A 20,268-nucleotide genomic window follows, 5' to 3' on the forward strand; every position below is an offset into this window, starting at 1 on the left:
ACCCTATCATGATCTACCATCTGCTCATGATCTTGATGATAATTATATTCATTATGCAAATGATTCGGTTCTTCACTATGATGACCATCCTCAAAATTATTATTACTACTACTAGCTTCATTTCCCCCATAACCCTCTCCATGTTGATACCAAATGTAGTACTGTGGTGTAAATCCTCTGTTTACTAAATGCTTCCATACAGTTTCACTACGTGCAAATTTTGAATTCTTGCATTTCCGACAGGGGCAGAACATCTTACCGCTTTCCTGTGTGATCGGTGTACAGCCCGCCTGGTGCATGAATGTCTCTAGCCCGCTCAGAAATGCGTTCGTCACCCTCCCGTCGGAATCTTTGTGCAAATACATCCAACTCCGTAACTCGTAAATACTACCGCCACCGGCCATTTTTTTTCTTAGATTTTTTTTGAAATCTTTTTTTTCTGATTTTTTTTTCTCCCGTTTGTGTGTTGTGAGGAAGAGAGTTGTGGGAAATGACATATATATAGAGAAATTTTCGAGTTGGGTAGTTGAAATATAACAACGATTTTACAAGGAATATTTTACATGGATTTTACATGGTTTTAACGTATTATTTACAACGACTTTACGACGAAATTAGGTAAGTTAAAGCACATTGAATACACGTTTTCACCTAAATATAACGGTAACATGCTTCGTTGTAATGTCGATGTAATGATTACAACGTATTTCTCATTCCACGTACATTCGTCGTAAACTTACATGGAGTTTACGACGACATCAGTTCGTCATAAATTTACATGGCGTTTACGACGAAAGTTATATTCCTCGTAATTTCGTTGTAAAGACCATGTAAATTTACGACGAAATATTTTCGTCGTAAATGTTCGTTGTTACGGGCACGTTTTCTTGTAGTGAAATTAGATTTTGTCCCGCGTTTAAAAGGGCAGTTTTTTTTATTATAAAAATGTTTTATATGAATTAATGTTTTTGAGATTGTTATACATTATTATTTCAGATTTTATCTGTATATTTTTATATAACTTTTTCATACGATTCGACAATTTGTCGGATCTGAAAAATAAATCTGAAACCAACCCGAAAATACAGGTGCAGTTCGGGTCTGAGTCATGGACAAAGTACATATTCAATATCTTTTTGGACCGCGAATCTCTATTCCAGTTTGGGTCCTATCCGAGACTCGATCGGGTACCCAAAGTGCCTGGAATGATTTGTGTATAATAGGTATGTTTGGGTATTTCATATATGTTTTCGGCATTACAGATATTTTTAAGTTTCTGGTTTTGGTTTTCAGTTATAGTTTGGGGTTATGGGTAAAATTTCAATTTTAAAAAAATATATTTTGGGTTGGTAAAATATTGGGTGTTTCGGTTCTCCGGATTAGGTTTATGAGTAAAATTTTGGATCTTTTGAGTATATGAATATTTTAAGGTATTTGTTTAGATTTCAGGTATTTTTGTGTTTCAAGTCTTTTTTTGTGTTTTGAGTACTTCATGTTTTTTGGTTTCTAATACCCAAACCAATCCGAACCTGCTATGTATTCAAAAATTAAATTTATTTTACAGATATTTGAATTAGGAGTCCGGACCAATCTGGAACAAAAAAGAACCGACCCTAACTTAAACTATAGATTTTAAAATATTTAGTTATGTCAAACGTTTAGGATCGAAGAACCCAGACCCGCAGATCCAAACATGAACTCTATGTTTCGAAACATTTTATCTCCTTTGATATAATGTAGAAATATTAAATGATGTTGTTATAACTAAACTAATATATGAAACATCTGATATATTTTAAATCAAATTTTCAAAAGTCAAGAGTTTAAATTAAATGTTTTAAAAGTCAAGATATCTTGTACACTCGTGTGATTGAAATAATGTGGGCTGCTAAAATGTAAACGGATAGCAATTGTAGTTATAATAATTGTTGAAAATCGTTGGTTATTTATTAAAATGTAATAAGTTTTAAGTTGTTGCTATAATAAATGCATATTATGATATTTAATTTTATATTATATGTTGAACTAAAAAATGAAAAATTCTAAACAATTTTCATAGGTAGATTTTTTAGAACTTTTTTCTCTTAATAGTATTGATTGATATCTAAACGAGCTTTATAGCATGGATAAGAGTATTTTAAAACTGTAAAAATCTTTTGATAAAGTGTCATAGTAAGATATTGTTGTCTTGGTTGTCGTTGGGTCTTTGGTCTCGGCTGTTGTATGGCTTTGTATTTGTCATCGTTTTAGTTTCCAACTTGATCGTCTGTGTCAAAATGATTTGTTTTTCTTTTATGTTTCATTGTAGGTGTGTTTTTTTTTTTTTTTTTTTTTTTTTGTAAAACATTGTAGGTGTATGGTACAAGAGGTAACTCCTTACACATTTTTTCTCAACTTATGGTGATTATTTGATTTTTGATGGCGAAAATGACGAAGACTGCAATCTTTTTATTATTTTTTCAGGATTAAAATAATATTTTTTGTTTTTCTCGTAAATTCAAAGTTATCTTGTTGTTTTTGAATCAGATGTTCTTTTGGGAAAAAATCACCGCCCATCTATAAATATTTACATTTTTTTTCTAATTTTCTATTCTTATATTTTATAGAAGAATATGTTTACATTAAATCGTATAAAAAGTAAAAACTAAGTAATTGCCCAGCATACATGATTCCACAATGAACAATTAATCTTACTTTTTGTGGAATTAATTATAATATTACGGGTTCACCCATTAGCATTAACGTATAAATAATTGGTTTCTGGTGAACTCATTCCTAATGTCCTATATATTAATTGAGTATATTTTAACAGTTATAACCTGAATTTTGTAAAAGTTAAAAAGATTCAATCCTATGTGGCACTTGTCTATGTCTTTAAAATCATATTTTAAAGAATTTTAGGGCACTTTATATAAACTATAGTCTAAAATTATAATCATTAGCAAAATAATATTTCGTATGCTATAGTTGGTCGCGTATATCAAATCTTTATTGTTTCGCAGGCTTTTCTTAAATAAAACCTACGAAATTACCTAATGTGATTAAAATATATATATAAAAATTAATGATTTTAAACAATAAAGATTTGATAACAATTTGTATACTTTTTATCATTTTTCTTTATTACTTTAGTATTAAAATAATTACATTAATCATATGATAAAAATCTAGATTTTTTTTGTATATGTTGTATTTTGAATTTTTCAAAACAAGTATAAATTACTAAAACTGTTAAAAGTCTCACATAAACTTTTATTATCAAGGTTTAAATTTTTTTTCTATATTAAGATACAATGATTATACGACCATATGAAGAAATAATTTTATTTTAATAGGTTTTTATGTTAATATATATATATACACACACACACATATATATATATATATATATATCATATCGTTTAAATTAAACAATATATCGTATGAAAATGTATACTTATATTTTGATATTTGCATTGAACATATGTTGAAAAGTTAATATTTTAATTTTGAAATTTTTAAATGATTATAAATTATTTAAATTATCCCACATTAAAAACAAATTCGCTGGTGTAAACTTTTGTTACACAAATATGAAAATAATCATAAAATCATATGAGTAGAAAATTCATTTAATAAATATTCATATTAAAAGTGTACTATATATATGTTAATATCATTTAAATTAAATTATATATCATATACAATAGATAAAATTGATTGTTTTGATATATTTACCCTAAAATGATTGCGAATAAACAAGAGTGATAGTTTGATTTAAATGCACACGCCAATTTATTACATAATAGTAACTGATTTCTTAGTTATTTAATATATATACTTATTAATATGCAGAAAAACATAAAATAAATATAAAATATTTATTCTGCAAAAAGTGCAGATCTTAACCTAAGTATGTATCACTTTAATTATTTTAGATCATAGGCATTTTCTAAATCTCAGGTAAAAACAAACAAACGAAATGAGAATAAACTTCAAAATCAATATTTATATCGAACAATAACCAAAATGAAAAAGAGAAAAATATTGAAGATAGATAGGATTGACAATGTGAACGTAAACTTCTTATAACAATAATTAATTTTTAAATTGCTAAATCATGATATAATACTGAGTTGACATAGTTTCATTGTAATCAAATAGACCCGAGATTTTTCGACCTAAACGTTAGGTTCTTATGCGGTAAGTGGTTTTTTGACCTAATTTTTTTTTAAATAGGATCAGGTCATCGGTAAACAAATTATGTAATTAACAAAAGGTTAAAAAAATTGTTTAAAGACCAAAATATTAATTCAATCAAGAATATAAATTTATTTTTCCGTATAATATTTTTTAAATAATTTTTATATAAATTTATTATGAGCAACGCGCAAATCTTATCCTACAACATAATACTGCTGTATAAGCACTATTCATGCCCAGGACCATTCTAAAAGTCCCCTCTAGAAAACATATCTCTGGATTCACACTCTTGATCCTCCTAAGATTGATTAAATTATACAAAATATCTAAACGTTATTAATTTTTATTTGGATTGAATACAAAGCATATAATTTTGTTGCCAGACCTAAATATGATGTTATCAAACCTAGGTAGGTGGTCCATTACAATTTGCAAATAACCGAACAAAAGGAACAAAACAAAAAGTCTCACATGACAACAAATATGCCAATGACCTTCCCACACTTCTTAGTTCTTACAAACGCGAAAGCCTTGAAGCCACGGGCACGGGGAAATAAGATACAATGATTGGAGCTCTAAGAGATTCAGATTTGCTTTTTGGCTTCTCCAACGACAAGCCTTTCGGGATACTACCATCGATTGAACTAATCCTTGAGCTGGATTTTGGAACAAAGCAACTTAAGAAAGACGTGAAGAGAGACATGATTGGAGTTTAAAGCGAAACGTATGTGGAATCGTTGAGAATTAGTATGTGTATAATAATTATATGAATGAATAATTTTTAAATTTCTTAGACCTATATTTATAATAGTTTCAAAACACGATTTCCTTTTCCTTTCAGTAAAACAACTCCCTATCCTATTAAAAATACTTTTACTTTTCTTTACCTTGATACGTATTTTATTGTGGGACGAAGCCTTTTTCCTATCTAAAAGGGTATAACACGATGGATGATGTTTATACGTTTAGTTTCATGTATTACTCTATGAAGGATATGTATTTTTTTTTTGTTAATAAAAAGGATATTGTTGTGAAACTAGAGAATAAAATTTATGTTTCTGTATTATTCATAAACATAAGGAACCCTTTATATATATGAAATCACACTGTCATAGAATAATGAAAACACTAAAGAAAAGAAATACAAATATGGAAAGAGTACAAATTATAATGTAATAAGGAAATTGCAAGATGCTGATTCTCTCTCTCTCTAGCATTGGGCCGGTTATGAACCGGACCGGTTATGGACATCCACAATATGATTTATAATACTCCCTTTGGATGCCATAACCATACAAGGATTGTAATACGCTTTAGATGTTGCCTCATTAAAACCTTACCAGGAAAACCTAGTGGGACAAAACCATGGTGAAGGAAAAAGAGTACAACACGTATTACTCCCATGTTCTGAACAACTCGCGGCTGGCCTCATAAACAGCCAAGATCTCCGAATGGTTTGAAGATGTGGCCGCAATCGTCTGCTTCATGGAACGCCATGATATGGCTGTTCCACCATGTGTGAAAACATAGTTTGTCTGTGATCGAGCATTGTGTGGATCCGAAAGATAACCTGCATCAGCAAAATCAACTAAATCTTCTTTGTTTTGGTTTGTATAAAATAAACCCAAGTCTTTCGTTCCTTGCAAGTAACGAAGAACATGTTTAATCCCGTTCCAGTGCCTTTGGATTGGACAAGAGCTTAATCTAGACAATAGATTCACGGCAAAACATATATCTGGTCGTGTGACTAGCCAAATACATCAAAGCTCCTATGGCACTTAGATATGGCACTTTTGGACCAAAGACATCTTTATCGTCCATCTTAGGACAAAATAGATCAGTGTCCAGGCCGAGAGACCTCACGACCAAGGGGCTAGATAAGGGGTGAGACTCAGCCATGTTAAATCTCTAGAGTATTTTTTCTGTATATGCCATTTGATGCATAAGGATTCCATCTCTTATGTACTCAAGCTGTAATCCCAAACAGAATTTCGTTTTTCCTAGATCTTTCATCTCGAATTCTTTCTTAAGATATTCAACTGTTTGGGAAATCTCTCCAGAAGTTCCTAGGATATTTAAATCATCAACATACACTACTATAATCACAAAGCCCTGGCCGAATTTCTTTATAAAGATATAAGGGCTGATCTGATCATTCTTGTATCCTTCTCTCTCTAGGTACTCACTTAACCTATTGTACCACATTCGGCCTGATTGTTTCAATCCATAAAGTAACTTATTCAACTTTATACAGTGTTGTTCTCGAGTACTCGATTTTTTCTTCAACTCTATACCCTCTGGTACTTTCATATAAATCTCATTATCCAATGGCCCATATAAGTATGCAGTTACAACATCCATTAACCGCAAGTCTAATTTTTCTCTTATAGCCAGACTTATCAGGAATCTAAAACTAGTAGCATCCACCACAGGGGAGTATGTCTCCTCATAATCTATTCCTGGTCTTTGTGAGAATCCTAGTGCAACAAGTTGTGTTTTTATATCTAACGACATTACCATGTTCGTTTCTCTTTCTCACAAAGACCCACTTATGGCCGACTGGTTTAACATCATAAGGTGTCCAGACTTTTGGTCCAAAGACATCTCTCTTCTTTAAAGAGTTTAACTCCACGTTTATACCTTCTTTCCATTTTATCCAATCTGATCGTTGAGTGCACTCATAAATAGACGTGGGTTCATGATCCTCATTCAAATCCATAATTTCAAGTGCTACCTTGTATGCAAATATATCATCAATGTCGACATTCTTTCTGTTCCATTGTATCCCAGACAAGACATAGTTTATTGAGATCTCATTATTATCAGGACCTTCAGCACCTTGAATCTTGGCGTCCCAAGAATCAGTATTAGATACATCAGGGCCGGCCGCACCTAAGCAATGATGATCGGTCGCGATCGCTATTAGGGTTTTGGGATCGGCCGCGGCTAAGTCTCGGGATTTAGGAATGGCCGCGGTCGTGTCTAGGGTTTTAACAACCTCAGTTTCAATCTCTGCACCTTTCTTAGTTTTCCGAGGGTTCTTATCTTTGGAACCTATTGGTCTACCACGTCTCAAAGGTTGTCTAGACTCTGTAGCAACTTGATTGTGTCTCTCTTGAACATCAATTACTATTGGTGCATTAGCAGCTGGTATATGTGACTTAGTCACTCTTTTCGGGTCAACAAAGGAATCTGGCAATTGATTAGCTAGCTTTTGTAAATGTATAATCTTTTGGACTTCTAAATCACACTCTTGGGTCCGAGGATCTTGCCAACATAAGGATGTTTGATTCCATGTAATTTCTTTTACCAGTTTACTGCTATCTCCCCCTAATGTTGGATGTTCGGATTCATCAAAGTGACAATCCGCATACCTGGCCTTAAATAAATCACCAGTAGTTGGCTCAATTATTTTATAATCGTGAGAGAATCATATCCAACATATATCCCCATCCTCCTTTGAGGCTCCATCTTTGTTCTCTGTGGTGGTGCAATTGGCACATAGACGGCACAACCAAATGTCTTAAGATGGGATATGTCTGGCTCATGACCCGTAAGCAATTGTAATGGGGAATATCTATGTTCACTAGACGGTCTTATACGAATCAGTTCGGCCGCGTGCAAGACCGCGTGTCCTCAAACTGTGTCCGGAAGCTTAGACCTCATAAGCAATGGTCTAGCTATTAGCTGAATTTATTTTATGAATGGTTCGGCCAAGTCGTTATGTGTATGTACTTGCGCCACGGAGTATTCCACACTTACCGCCATGGACATACAGTAATCATTAAACGCTTGGGACGTGAACTCACCAGCATTGGTCTCTATCATTCCGACCTTAGCATAGTAAAAGGCCAGTAGAGAGCGCATGTATAGACTCTAGGACTTTCTTATAGCCTTGGCCGATCTCTATGATCTGAAGGAACTCATTGTTTCCTTCGCCCTTAGTCTCAATATGAAAGCCATTCATTTGAATGTCTTTAAAGCTCAATAGGCTTCTCTTAAAGCTGAGTGAATACAATGCATCAGACATCTCTAGATGCGTACCCTCTATGAGACTTTAGAGACTTTTATATCAAAAACTTTTATTCATTACTAAAATAAGTTCAAAGCAATCAAAACATAGAAAACACAAAGTAAAGAACACAAAACATAGATGTCGAATTCAACTTCATTCTTTTAAGCAATCAGACGTTTCCTTTTAGGAAATTACACCGTCATAGAATAATGAAAAGACTAAAGAAAGGAAATACAAATATGGAAAAAGTACAAATCATATTTTAATAAGAAAAATGCAAGATGCCGATTCTCTCTCTAGCATTAGACCGGTTATGGACATCCACGATTTATAAGAGATATGTATTTATAAGACAAAATGAGCGTTACATATTCTTAGACACAATTCTTGGAAGTGACCTCTTATCTTGCTCGCCAAGCTTTGCCCTTTTCTTTTCTTATATTCATGCATACTTCGTTAAAATATATGGTAAAAATGGACCAACTATTGATATCATTATGTGTACCCTCGTCTTGTCTCTCTTCATCAGTCTAATACGTGAATTCACTGTGTAAGACAAGTGATGAAGAAGAACAAAGAAGCAGCAGCAATGGCGGTAGCTTAAAAAACCGAAGAAACTGGAGAACGGAGACGAGGAACATAGTGAAGATACCATCCATGGATATGCAGATAGAAACCAAAAGAAGAAGACAAAGAGCTTTCAGAACCAAGAAGAATCAAGAATCTCTTGTCACTACTTCGTCTTCCAATTAAAAATTCTGGCTATTTTAACAGAACATGGAACATATAGTAAGTTAGGACCTCCATGAAGGTTTTGGTATCTAGAAAAATATTAGTCACAAGTCTTACATATCCTAAGCATCTTGGTTTGATTATTTTGTTTTTGGTATCATGACTTCTTGTGGTACAAAGATGAAATTTCTTTACCAAATATTTATTGATCCAAATCAATATTAGTCAAGAGTCTCAATACTCAAAACCTTCAAAAGTGCAATGACAATTTAAATTAATGCAATTAGTGTATGTGTGTTCTTATTCTTGAATGGTCCTGTTTGTTAGCTCGTGCTTTGAAAATTTACAACTACTCTGACTACAAAACAAAGACTATTGATTAACGTCTACCGTACAAAGAGGTTCGCAACTTCTTGAGTGTGAATGCCACACGTCTTTAATGACGAAAAATGAAAATGTGATGTGATATTGTTAAAGGTGCTCTGTATACATCCGTAGATTGATATTTCGCTTTTGACCTAATCCCTTATATATTAAAAGAGAAGCATTGGCTTTAATACGTTCACACAACATTGTCCACGTGTCAGCTTCACAGTCATTTGAAATTAATTATGGTGACGTGTCGACTTGGTAACACTTCTCACGAGAATTCGCTTTTGTTTAAGAAAATTAGTTTCCTAATCTGGTTTAAGTACACATAACCACGTCGTATCATTGTAAAACTTACATAAACAAAACGTGAACGTAAGACAATTTCGTCAGTAAAAGCCAACTATTTATAAGCAAATTTGGTGATAACTATCAAGTTTGAATCATGATATACTTGAAGATAAAACGATAACAGTTTTCACACAAACGATCTATGTACACAAACTATAATAGCTTTTACAACAGTTTCACATTGTCAAGCATTCTATACACGTCACTCTCACGTTGTAGCGTGGGCAATTCTCTACAAGACACTCAGTCATAGCGTACACAATGTTTGGGTCACGGCGAGAACATGTGTCCGGTCCGAGAGTATCATTGCTTTTCTGATGCGGGATAATAGGGAGATCGTTGAAGCCAGTGTAACTCTTTTGCCGAGTGACGAGAGATGATCAATCATCCCTCTCAGTTTCCTCCTTTGGATGTTACAATGGCTTAATAACATAAGATATAGAGATCTAACTGAGCTAAAATGTAATCGATCAGCAGTTAGAGAGCGTGAGCCTTGATGATATGCTTACTTTGCAGCGTACTTGGCTGAGACGTTTATTAGGAAAAAAACAGAGCGGAGAAGAGAAGCAGAGGAGAACATTCGAGCATCAACGGTCTATAAGGAAGAAGCAAACTATTGCATTGTTAATAGTAGAAAGATAAGGCAAACCCAAATTTTTTTACACAAACAATGAGAATTATTACTGCAAGCATCATCTATTGTAGTAGCCATGGCATTGTCTATAAGGAAGAATGAAACAATGGCCTGGTTTTACTATCGCAAAGCTTCATCTACTTTTTATGCAGTTTTTACATCAGTCTCACACTGTCAACCATTCTCTACAAGACACTCTTCCTTTGTATCGTGGACAGTCTCAAATCAGAATGACATTGTAGCATTTTTTTCACAAACGATAACAGTTTTGACACAAATGAAAACAAGTTGTATACAAACTATAAGAGTTTTTACTACAGTCTCCCATTGTCAAGCATGCTCTACGAGTCACTGTCACGTAGTACACGTGAATTTTAAAGCGAATGAAATACTACAATTTTATTACACGTGAATTTTAATAATATGGTTAAGAATTTTAAACCGATATCAATGAATTGTACCCATCCCGAATTAAACCGGCTAGCATTAAGGTTTGGATACTATTTATATTTTTTGAGTTATTGGCAAGGTAAATTAATGATATTAAATGACATATTTTTTTTGTTATGGCAATTTATATATCTAAGAGTGATTGGCTAGGTAAAAATATTTGCCATTTAATACGATATTATACCGATATATCAAGTTTATTGAATCCCTTTTATATTAAAAGAGGAACATTTTTTAAGACTAACCTTATGCTCATGTGTTATTAACCAAAATGTCATTTCCTATGTGGCAACACTATATTCACGCTCACACTCTCTAATTAAAAATCCTCTCTTTACTAGATTTATTACATTCTTTGCCACTATTTATTAATTATAGCTTAGCATAATGTTTTAATAGTATATATTGGTAACGTACAATCTCAATGTAGACGAAGGAAGTAACCGGTTATTTGGTAATGTGTTTTATATCATTTTAAAACCGGTTGACATATATTATATTACATATGACTACTATACTCGAAATGTTGTTTAAATGTATACTCGAGATCACACTATATCAAATGAGATTATAACTTGAAATCGGTTTAATGTATTTTTCTTAATGAAGATTATAATTTATAATTTGAAATCGGTTTAATGTATCTTTACATGTGATCTTAATGAAGATGATATCAAAACCGAGTGTTGCTTTTGTTGTGTTACTTTTCGATTTTATGTTAATGTGTTTTATATCATTTTAAAACCGGTTACCATATATTATATTACATAAAAATACTAAGGAATCTCATTTTCATGTATCGAATATATCACACTATATATTATATCACATATGAAAATAATCAATGATAATTCAATGTATACTCGAGATCTTTGGCAATGTTGATAACCATCTATCAATGCAATAAATCAGGAAATATGGCAATTATGGTATTGATTGCCATAATATAATTTTCAAAGATCATAAAGACATTGTCAACCACACAATATTTACGTGACAATGCATGATTGCCGTATGAATATTTCAAATTAGGAAATATGAAGCTAAATATAACACTAATTCCGGTTATATATGTACTCATTAATATTGGCCGAATTTGGTAATGGAAATTCATCGTCGAAACCGAATCATATAATCATATTTTTGATCTTCACTTACTAATTTTGAATTTAATTTAGTTGACTAGAATCTCAGTTTGTTTCCTATACTATTCCAATAAATTCGCATAGCAACGATCAAGGCAAATTTTCAAAATTCAGTATTTTGAATATAAAGGGGATGTGAATATTTTGTCTTGGACATAATTTAATTGATTTTACGGAAATATTTATGGCAAATAGCTATAATTGCCTTCGGCCCGCGTCTTGCATATATAAATACAAGGCCGTATGATTTACATCTCCTCATCCGTAAAATAGTATCCTATATTATATTTTGTTTCTTTCATATTTTAGTATTATTTTGCTTATGTTTCGTTTTATTTTATATTTATAATTTAATTTATGAAAACAATAATTTTATTGCTTTTGTTTTGTTTTTATCTTTACTTCATAATTTATTTTATATAAGTTTTTTGCTTACTCTTATGGATTTATTTCCACGAAATATACTTCAATTAAACAAAACAAATACACAAGTTTTTTTTTTAAAATCCAAGCTTAATTTATATAGACATACCCAATTTCGTTGAATCCCCCTTATTATATGTAATATTTCTTTCTAAGACTATTAACTTTCTAATACTTATTGATTCAAAAATCTCTTTAAATCTTCTCATCCCGCGCAGGGCGCGGATTATCATCTAGTCGTCATTATTTACGTGGGCAAGTTGCATTTTGTCGTCATTTTCATTATTATTCTAAATTTTCATTCTACAATTCTCCGAGAAAATTTATGGAAAAATAAAAGTCTAATTTATCCGAAGGAAGTAAATTAATAATATTATGACATGCTCTCTGATCTAAAACTGTTATTAAATAATTTGAAGCTTTTTAATGTAAAAATTGATGATCGAACATGTTTTCAAGGAGGTTATTATGTGGACAAAATGAAGAAAATAATTCACATTCACGTTGGTAAACAGATTCATATCTTTAACTTTCGTCATTGTAGAATTTGATGCATCCTTGTTTTAGAAACCACTTTTATAAAAAAAAAGTAATATAAACTAAATGGTCACTCAATTGTGGTTTAACCACTTCCTCCTTCCCCCGCCTTGTCTAAGCTCTGGTGGTCTCTACCGCTGGAGGGAAGACGCGGTCGCAGGAGGAGTGGGTGTGGTGGGCCTGTCGTATGGTCAGTTGTGATCCGGTTCCCGGGAGACAGAGGCTTGCACAGATCTGTCGACGCCGGTTTTATCTCCGAGGGGTGGAGGCTTCGACAGCTCCGCCGTCGTCGGTCAAGTTTCCGGGATGTGAAGGTATGTTCTTCCTTACGTTGCCGGCTGTGGTGGTCCGTTACTTTGGACTTTGGTTCCTTTATGTGTGTGAGCTGTTTGGCTCGCGGTTAAGTGGGTATAATTGGATCTTGGATCTCAATCGGATGAGGTATCGTTGACATCGGTATACTCTCTCCGAGTAGAAGAAGGAAAAGCTTCGATGATAGCTGTGCTTCTAGTCGGGAGCTCTGCATGTTTTGAGTTCCGAAGAAGCTAAGGGCAAAAGTGTGGTGTTTCTCTGCCGCCTGTCCAAAGTGTTTGGTGGTGCAAAGTCGGAGATGATCTCACGTGGTCGATGAACTCTCCGGCGTGAAGACTTGGCTGCGGAGAAAAACTACGGAGGTGTGGAGGCTCTGCAGGTTAGGAGCTCCGCCGAAAAATGGTGTCGGTGGCCGTCTCGATTCGGCGCGACTAGGGCGATCTGCCCGAGTTTGTGTATTGGGCCGGTTGGGCCGTGCTTTCCCTTTTAGCCTCGGTCTGTTCGTTGTAATTGCTCGGTTTGTATTATGGGCCTTTGTTGCAGTACGCTTGCACTTGGGCTTCGGCCATGAGCTTGGCCCGTTTCTTTTTTTTTTTTTTTTTTTTTTTAATAAAATTATCGACGGAAAAAAAAAAACTAAATGGTCACTGAGGTATGTGGAAAATAAATGAATAAATTCCACAAACACACTTACGTCCAAGCCGTGTGAGTGACTCACAGGCTGACTTTTAAGCATTTTTCTTGCACAAGGTAATGACCATTTTGTAAGATTCACATCACTGTATTTCATTTTTATTTTTTTAATATATAAAATTATATCTACAATAACGAAAAGTTGACTCCATTTCATGTTTTTATTATTAGTCAGTAGAAAGTTTAAAATAATTTTAAAAAATTTAGACACTTTTAAAAAAGTGTTCGAACATGTGTATTTTAGTAGAACTCATACTATTTCAACTAAAACAATGTCTCGTCTCAATTGGTGTATTTTGAGACCATTCAAAGTGAATAGTACATAACGTCACAAGTCTATATACAAATGGCAAGGGCTAAGTAAGTAGATTAATTGTATGGTCTGGTCTCCGTGACGAAAAATATTGCGGATTATAATCCAGAGTTCCGGAATTGATTTTTTCCAACTCTCCTAGAAAGAAAAGAATCAAATTATAAGTTTATAATTATGATGTGCACATCAGTTCAAGAATTTGGGGAGGCCATAAGACCGGCTCGTCTCCCTGGTTTTCCTTTGATGCTAGTCCCCATTGTCTTCACCCCTCTGTTCGGATGAGTCTTGGTTGTCTTTGGTGTAAGTCTCTGTCCAGCTTCTTTATTGGTATTTCGGGTTTTATCAGGTGTTGTGTTTTCCGTTTTGTATTTTGTTGTTGTTTAACTTGCTTTCAATTTGTCTGTTTTTTTGTGATATCTGTAATTTCTGTAAAAAATAACTCAAAATGGTATAACATTTAACATTTTACCCAAAAAAAAAATTCTAAGAATTTATAAATTTCAAAAGTAAAACCAACTTCTCAAATACTTTTTTCAGACCGCACGATGATAGATTTGGCTAAGATGTTTTATTTGGTTGATAGCTTGTTGGCATTTTCGTATAAATATTTTATTAATTCATTTGAATTCAAAAAAAAAAAGGAACGCATAAAAAATGACACATAAGACCAAAACATGGTTGGGTCCTCAGACTCCTCTCCTTGAATAATTGAGTTATCTCTTCCACAATCTGCAGAAGAACTCAATCCTAATATATATATCCCCTACAAACCCCACATAGTTCCTCCCTCTTTTTTGGTTTTCTTCTCATAAATGAAAACTCTCAAGTAGGTACTTGATCATCCACTAGCTCTTGTCTGAACTGGTAAAAAAGAAAGAAGAAGAAGAAGACAACTATTGAAATGGGTCATTGCATTTCATCCCTTTCATCTTCCTCCTCTTCCAAAACAGGTCTCCATAGTCATGGTAATTAACTATTAATCTCTCTTGAAATTCTTCTGCAAGTTCTTGTTCTTTTTTTTTATTCTTTTTTATTTCTTTCAGGAACCTCTCAAAAGATTTTCAAGAACATAAAAATACGTTCACTTTCTCTTATCTCTTTGCTTTTGTGATTACTCAGCCTCTACGAACAACCACAGTGATGGAACAGAGTTCTCATCGTCAACGACCACCACCCTTGCTACGACAAACAGCAGCGTCGGGCTGAGAAGCCAATTCTCCCAGGCGGCTAGCGAATATTCAGGCGGGATTATTGGTGATTCTGGTCTAATATTGGAATCACCAGCTCTCAGAGTCTACAGCTTCCAGGATCTAACGACGGCGACCAGGAACTTCAGATCAGATTCTATGTTGGGTCAAGGAGGTTTTGGTAAAGTTTACAGAGGTTGGATCGACACCAAGACTCTTGCTCCTTCTAAAGCCGGTTCCGGTATGATCGCCGCCGTCAAAAGATTGAACTCCGAGAGTGTTCAAGGATTTGCAGAGTGGCGAGTAAGATCTAATCTCTCTAGATTCCAACCCAATTATTTTTGCCATCTTGATTACTTCTTTGAGGGAATAGAAAACGACATTGACTTTCTGTTGCAGCAACCTTGCTGAATGATTAAAAGAAATATTAATTTATACCAATAAATAAAACATGTTTGTACTAACGAACATAAAAAAACTATATAAAAAACCTGTATAGTTAAAAGTTAAGAGACGGTTCTTATATTGTGCTAATAGCTCCATTCCAAGAACGCTCCAATAATCATACGCTCCAATAATCATGCTTTAAGATTTATGACATAAAAAATTTAGACATTTATGATTCTTAGACCATAATTCATGTAGAGTTCTTATATGGGTCTCAAAGTTTTTTTTTTTTTTTTAACTTCAAGTATATTGACGCATACATATAGATAAAAGTATTTTTTTGGAGATCTCAAAACCATGAGAACCCTTTTTATAGCTTTGAAATCCCCGTAATAAAATATAAATATTTATATATACGTATATTTGAGAAACTTTGTTGGAGAACCTCTTATTGGGATTGATATTACTTCTGAGTTGTGAGTTGTCATTGTTAGTTTTTTTTACAACTCATTGCTAGTTAATTGTTATTAGCTACATAATATAATATCATAAAAGCTTTATTCATATGTAACATTATAATTTAAGGTTGTTAAAAGTAATGGAAATCTGGATTCTTTGGCACCGTCAGATAGTACTATTTAGCATTTACTAGTTCTGATCTTTCTCGTTTACTAATATGGATGGATTCTTTGGCACGGTAATGTTTAAATTAAGTAAATAGTGATTTTGTTTTGATTTTGGACAGTCGGAAGTTAACTTCTTGGGGATGCTTTCACACCCAAATCTGGTGAAGTTATTAGGATACTGTCGTGAAGACAAGGAGCTTCTGCTTGTCTACGAGTTCATGCCCAAAGGAAGCCTTGAGAGTCATCTTTTTCGACGTAATTAACATCTCTTAATCATTGTAACAAAGACTATTTTTTATTTCTTTCTTTTATACTTTCCGTGATCTTTATTTGGTTCAGGAAACGAGCCATTTCCTTGGGACCTAAGGATCAAGATTGTGCTCAGTGCAGCTCGCGGCCTTGCATTTCTACACGGCTTACAAAGAGAAGTCATATATAGAGACTTCAAAGCCTCCAATATACTTCTCGACTCGGTTAGTCTTGTCAAAACATCCCATTTTATATGATAGAATTATGACAATTAGTAGAATCTTTAATCGTTTTTTTTCTAATGAGGTTTTGTTTTAAAATGTTCATTTTCCCATGCAGAATTTTGATGCAAAGCTTTCAGATTTCGGTTTAGCAAAGCTAGGGCCATCGCAAGAGAAGTCACACGTTACGACTAGGATCATGGGCACGTTTGGTTACGCTGCTCCTGAATACATGGCAACAGGTACGTTTAGAAGAAAAAACATATATCAACCATAGTAATATTAGGTATGATTAGAGTGACCGCTGAAACGAAACTAATGTTAGATGATTTGGTTTCGGACCTAAGAGATTACGAGCTTCGAGGCCCCGAACCTGATGGTATTCAGAAAAATAAAGTATAATATAAGAAGACTTTTAAATCTATAATCAAACTCGTGATTTTCAAGATTTCTCTTCTGAATGCTTAGATTGCTGTTGATAAAATACTTAACCGTTTTAGTTTATTTTCTTCATCTTCAGGCCATTTATACGTTAAGAGTGATGTATATGCCTTCGGTGTAGTACTACTAGAAGTAATGACCGGAGAAAGGGCATACAACCCAAGACGTCCCAAGGGACAAGAAAATCTAGTCGAATGGTTAAGACCAGAACTCTTAAGAAAACACAGAGTGAAACATATAATGGACCAAGGAATCAAAGGTCAATATTCATCCAAAGTCGTAGCAGAAATGGGACGCATCACACTCTCTTGTGTGTCGCCAGACCCGAAAAACCGACCACACATGAAGGAAGTAGTGGATGTACTCGAACGTATCCAATGCATTAACGTAGTCACAGATCGTTCTTCGACTAAACCGACTGTTGCTAGCTCTTCTCGTTCCTCACCACATCACTATCAGTATGGCTATAGAGCTGGCGCAGCGGGGGCTGAACGGAGGAGGCCGGCGGCTAGAACTTGATGTTATTTTTTCAACGATATATATTTTAGAGTCCTATCGGTTATATTTCATTTAAAAGTGGGAGTATTTATGATTTGTTCTGCAACCATATTCTTGAAGTGCTTTGTGTAGAATATAGTATTCTTGTGTTTTTTTGTGTGACATGAGTTGCTCAACCGTTGCAAATATCAAAGTATGTGAAATTTGATCAAATATATATAGATAAATGAATTGACTAAAATAGAGGAACTACATACATACTGTATTTGTTACTACAATTCTGAAAATCTTTAAAGTATTCATTTTGCCACGTTTTAAGCTAATCTTAGAGTAAGATGAGAACGTATAATACTATCTACGATGGTTGATTTATTCAACGCCCTTTTTTTTTTAACACTCCACATCATCTTCTCTCTCTTCCACCTAATCATTCAACATCCACTTCATTTTTAACCTCTACAATAGTTTTGTTTAATAAAATTCAACACCCTACCCCACCATTTTTAAATCATCCTATTATTCTTTACAATTTACGTATGTAATAATTTCGAGTGTAATTAACATAAATACAAATACACACGATGTAATACAACAAATAAAAACACACAATTTAATTGGTACAATAAACTCAATTCAACTGATAGTTATTGAGATTATGATAGTTAAAAGGAAAATTACTCGAATTTTGAGTGTTAAAGGATCATTATTTTGATCTATTTAACCAAAAAAAGAAGTTTAAACATAAAAAAAAAATTGATTGGAGATTAATAGGAATTTATGTGAAATTGACGGATTTTTTTGTATCCAAATGAAGTGAAACTAGTATCTATTTATAGACCACAAAAATTATGAATTTTGATATAAATTTTATTTTTTTTAAAAAGTTATTGTTACAAAATAATTGAGTTCTAATAATTTGAGGAGATAGAAAATCTCCTAGATTTAAAGCAACCAATGAAGTGTCAGCATTATTTTAAAGGATAATATTTTTCCGTAAACCGACTCTCTCTCACCTATCTCTTCTTCTCATCTGTTGACAGCTGTTTTGATGGACCCCATTTTCGCAGTATTCAACTTGTTGAATGATTTCAACTCGTTTGAATCCACGTTTGATTCATAAAAATTCAACATCCCCACCATGAACTTTCAACAGTTGAATTTGAAATTCAACATCCCCATTGCTGCTAGTGGAATAAAAGAAATTAGAAATATTCATCTGTAAATTTTTAAGATGTTGTATGTTTATTTTACAGGTTAAGTTGTGGAATTTGTTGGTTTTGAGAAGAATTTCTCATTTGTAGATTTTGAGAAACAGTAGGGCTGATGAAGTGATGGGTGATGACGTTGAAAATATTTAATTTCAGTTATGGGTTGGATGTGGACAAATTATCACATTTCAACACCAGACCCCATCATTATTTAAGTTTAAATTTTGTTTGTTGAGATTAAATCCACGTCAAACTCTACGTTGTTTGATTAGTAAGATATTATTCACTCTGGGTCTAAAAAACTGATTCATATGGTTTTACTTTTGAGTTGGACATCTCTTTATATATTAGACATTTTTTGTTTAATTCTCTAATGTGAGACTTAGTTTGATATCTCACATTTTCCCATCAAACTAAGGACCTCATTTATCTCGTGTCGCACAACCGAACTTCCAGGATTTCCTGACTTGATCTCTGCCACACACCTCTCATTCCTAACCCATAGAATACCATTCATCTCTCAAAAGGTATTTCGGTCTTCTTGCAGATTTTTCGTCAACCACGCTCTAATACCAATTGTTGGAATTTATTAAATCCATGTCTAACTCTATATTGTTTGATTAGTACGATATTGTCCATTTTAGACCTAAAAGACAGGCCCACATAGTTTTATTTTTGGTCTTCTTTCCAAAAAGTCTCGTACTAATTAGAATTGAACATCTGTTTATATATTAGACACTCTTTGTCTAATTCTCCAATGTAAGACCTAGTTTGATATCTCACATTGGTTACATTTTCACTCATATTTAACTCCATATTTTATTTGCCAATGGAAAAAAAATATTTTCACTCATATTTAACTCCATATTTTATTTGCCAATGGAAAAAAAAATCAAACTTGGGAAATATCCATATTCAGTTACTTCCTGATCATCTTCCTCTGCAAGATTCACATTCAATTAAATCCCTACACATCTCCGGTATTCAAATTATACCTACTGTTCCTAAATGCAGCGGAACGAGCGCATATACAATTTTATAGGAAAAAACTTACGTTCACCCCCTAATGTGAATTTTTAGATTCACCATCTCTCTTACCACCAATCAAAATGTCAATTAGATAATTAATAAAAAATATTAAATTGTATTTAAAAAATTTAAAATAGTTGAAAAAAGAACGATGTAAACAAAACCCAAATCCTAAATTTTAAACCCTAAATCTAAATCTAACCCCTAAATACTAAACCTAAACGCTATACCCTAAACCCAATAGTAAACCCTAAACCCAAACTCTA

At 33.2% G+C, this 20,268-nt stretch overlaps 2 protein-coding genes across 2 annotated transcripts; one reads left to right on the top strand and one right to left on the bottom strand.

The window, feature by feature from the left end:
- Nucleotides 1-4,188: 4,188 nt before the first annotated feature.
- Nucleotides 4,189-5,312, bottom strand: LOC111204106. The gene has a single exon (XM_048749334.1). The coding sequence runs from the start codon at nt 4,883-4,885 to the stop codon at nt 4,697-4,699; it is 189 nt and encodes a 62-aa protein (XP_048605291.1). The 5' UTR covers nt 4,886-5,312; the 3' UTR covers nt 4,189-4,696.
- A 9,488-nt stretch (nt 5,313-14,800) lies between these two features.
- On the top strand, nt 14,801-17,927 carry LOC111204726 (probable serine/threonine-protein kinase CST). The gene is made up of 6 exons (XM_022700043.2): nt 14,801-15,121; nt 15,276-15,646; nt 16,476-16,611; nt 16,696-16,829; nt 16,945-17,068; nt 17,347-17,927. Exons 1-6 carry the CDS (start codon nt 15,058-15,060, stop codon nt 17,784-17,786), a joined length of 1,269 nt encoding a protein of 422 aa, XP_022555764.1. The 5' UTR covers nt 14,801-15,057; the 3' UTR covers nt 17,787-17,927.
- The last annotated feature ends 2,341 nt before the right edge of the window (nt 17,928-20,268 follow it).

This window comes from Brassica napus, chromosome C3, assembly GCF_020379485.1.
Source record: "Brassica napus cultivar Da-Ae chromosome C3, Da-Ae, whole genome shotgun sequence".
Classification (NCBI taxonomy): Eukaryota; Viridiplantae; Streptophyta; class Magnoliopsida; order Brassicales; family Brassicaceae; genus Brassica; species Brassica napus.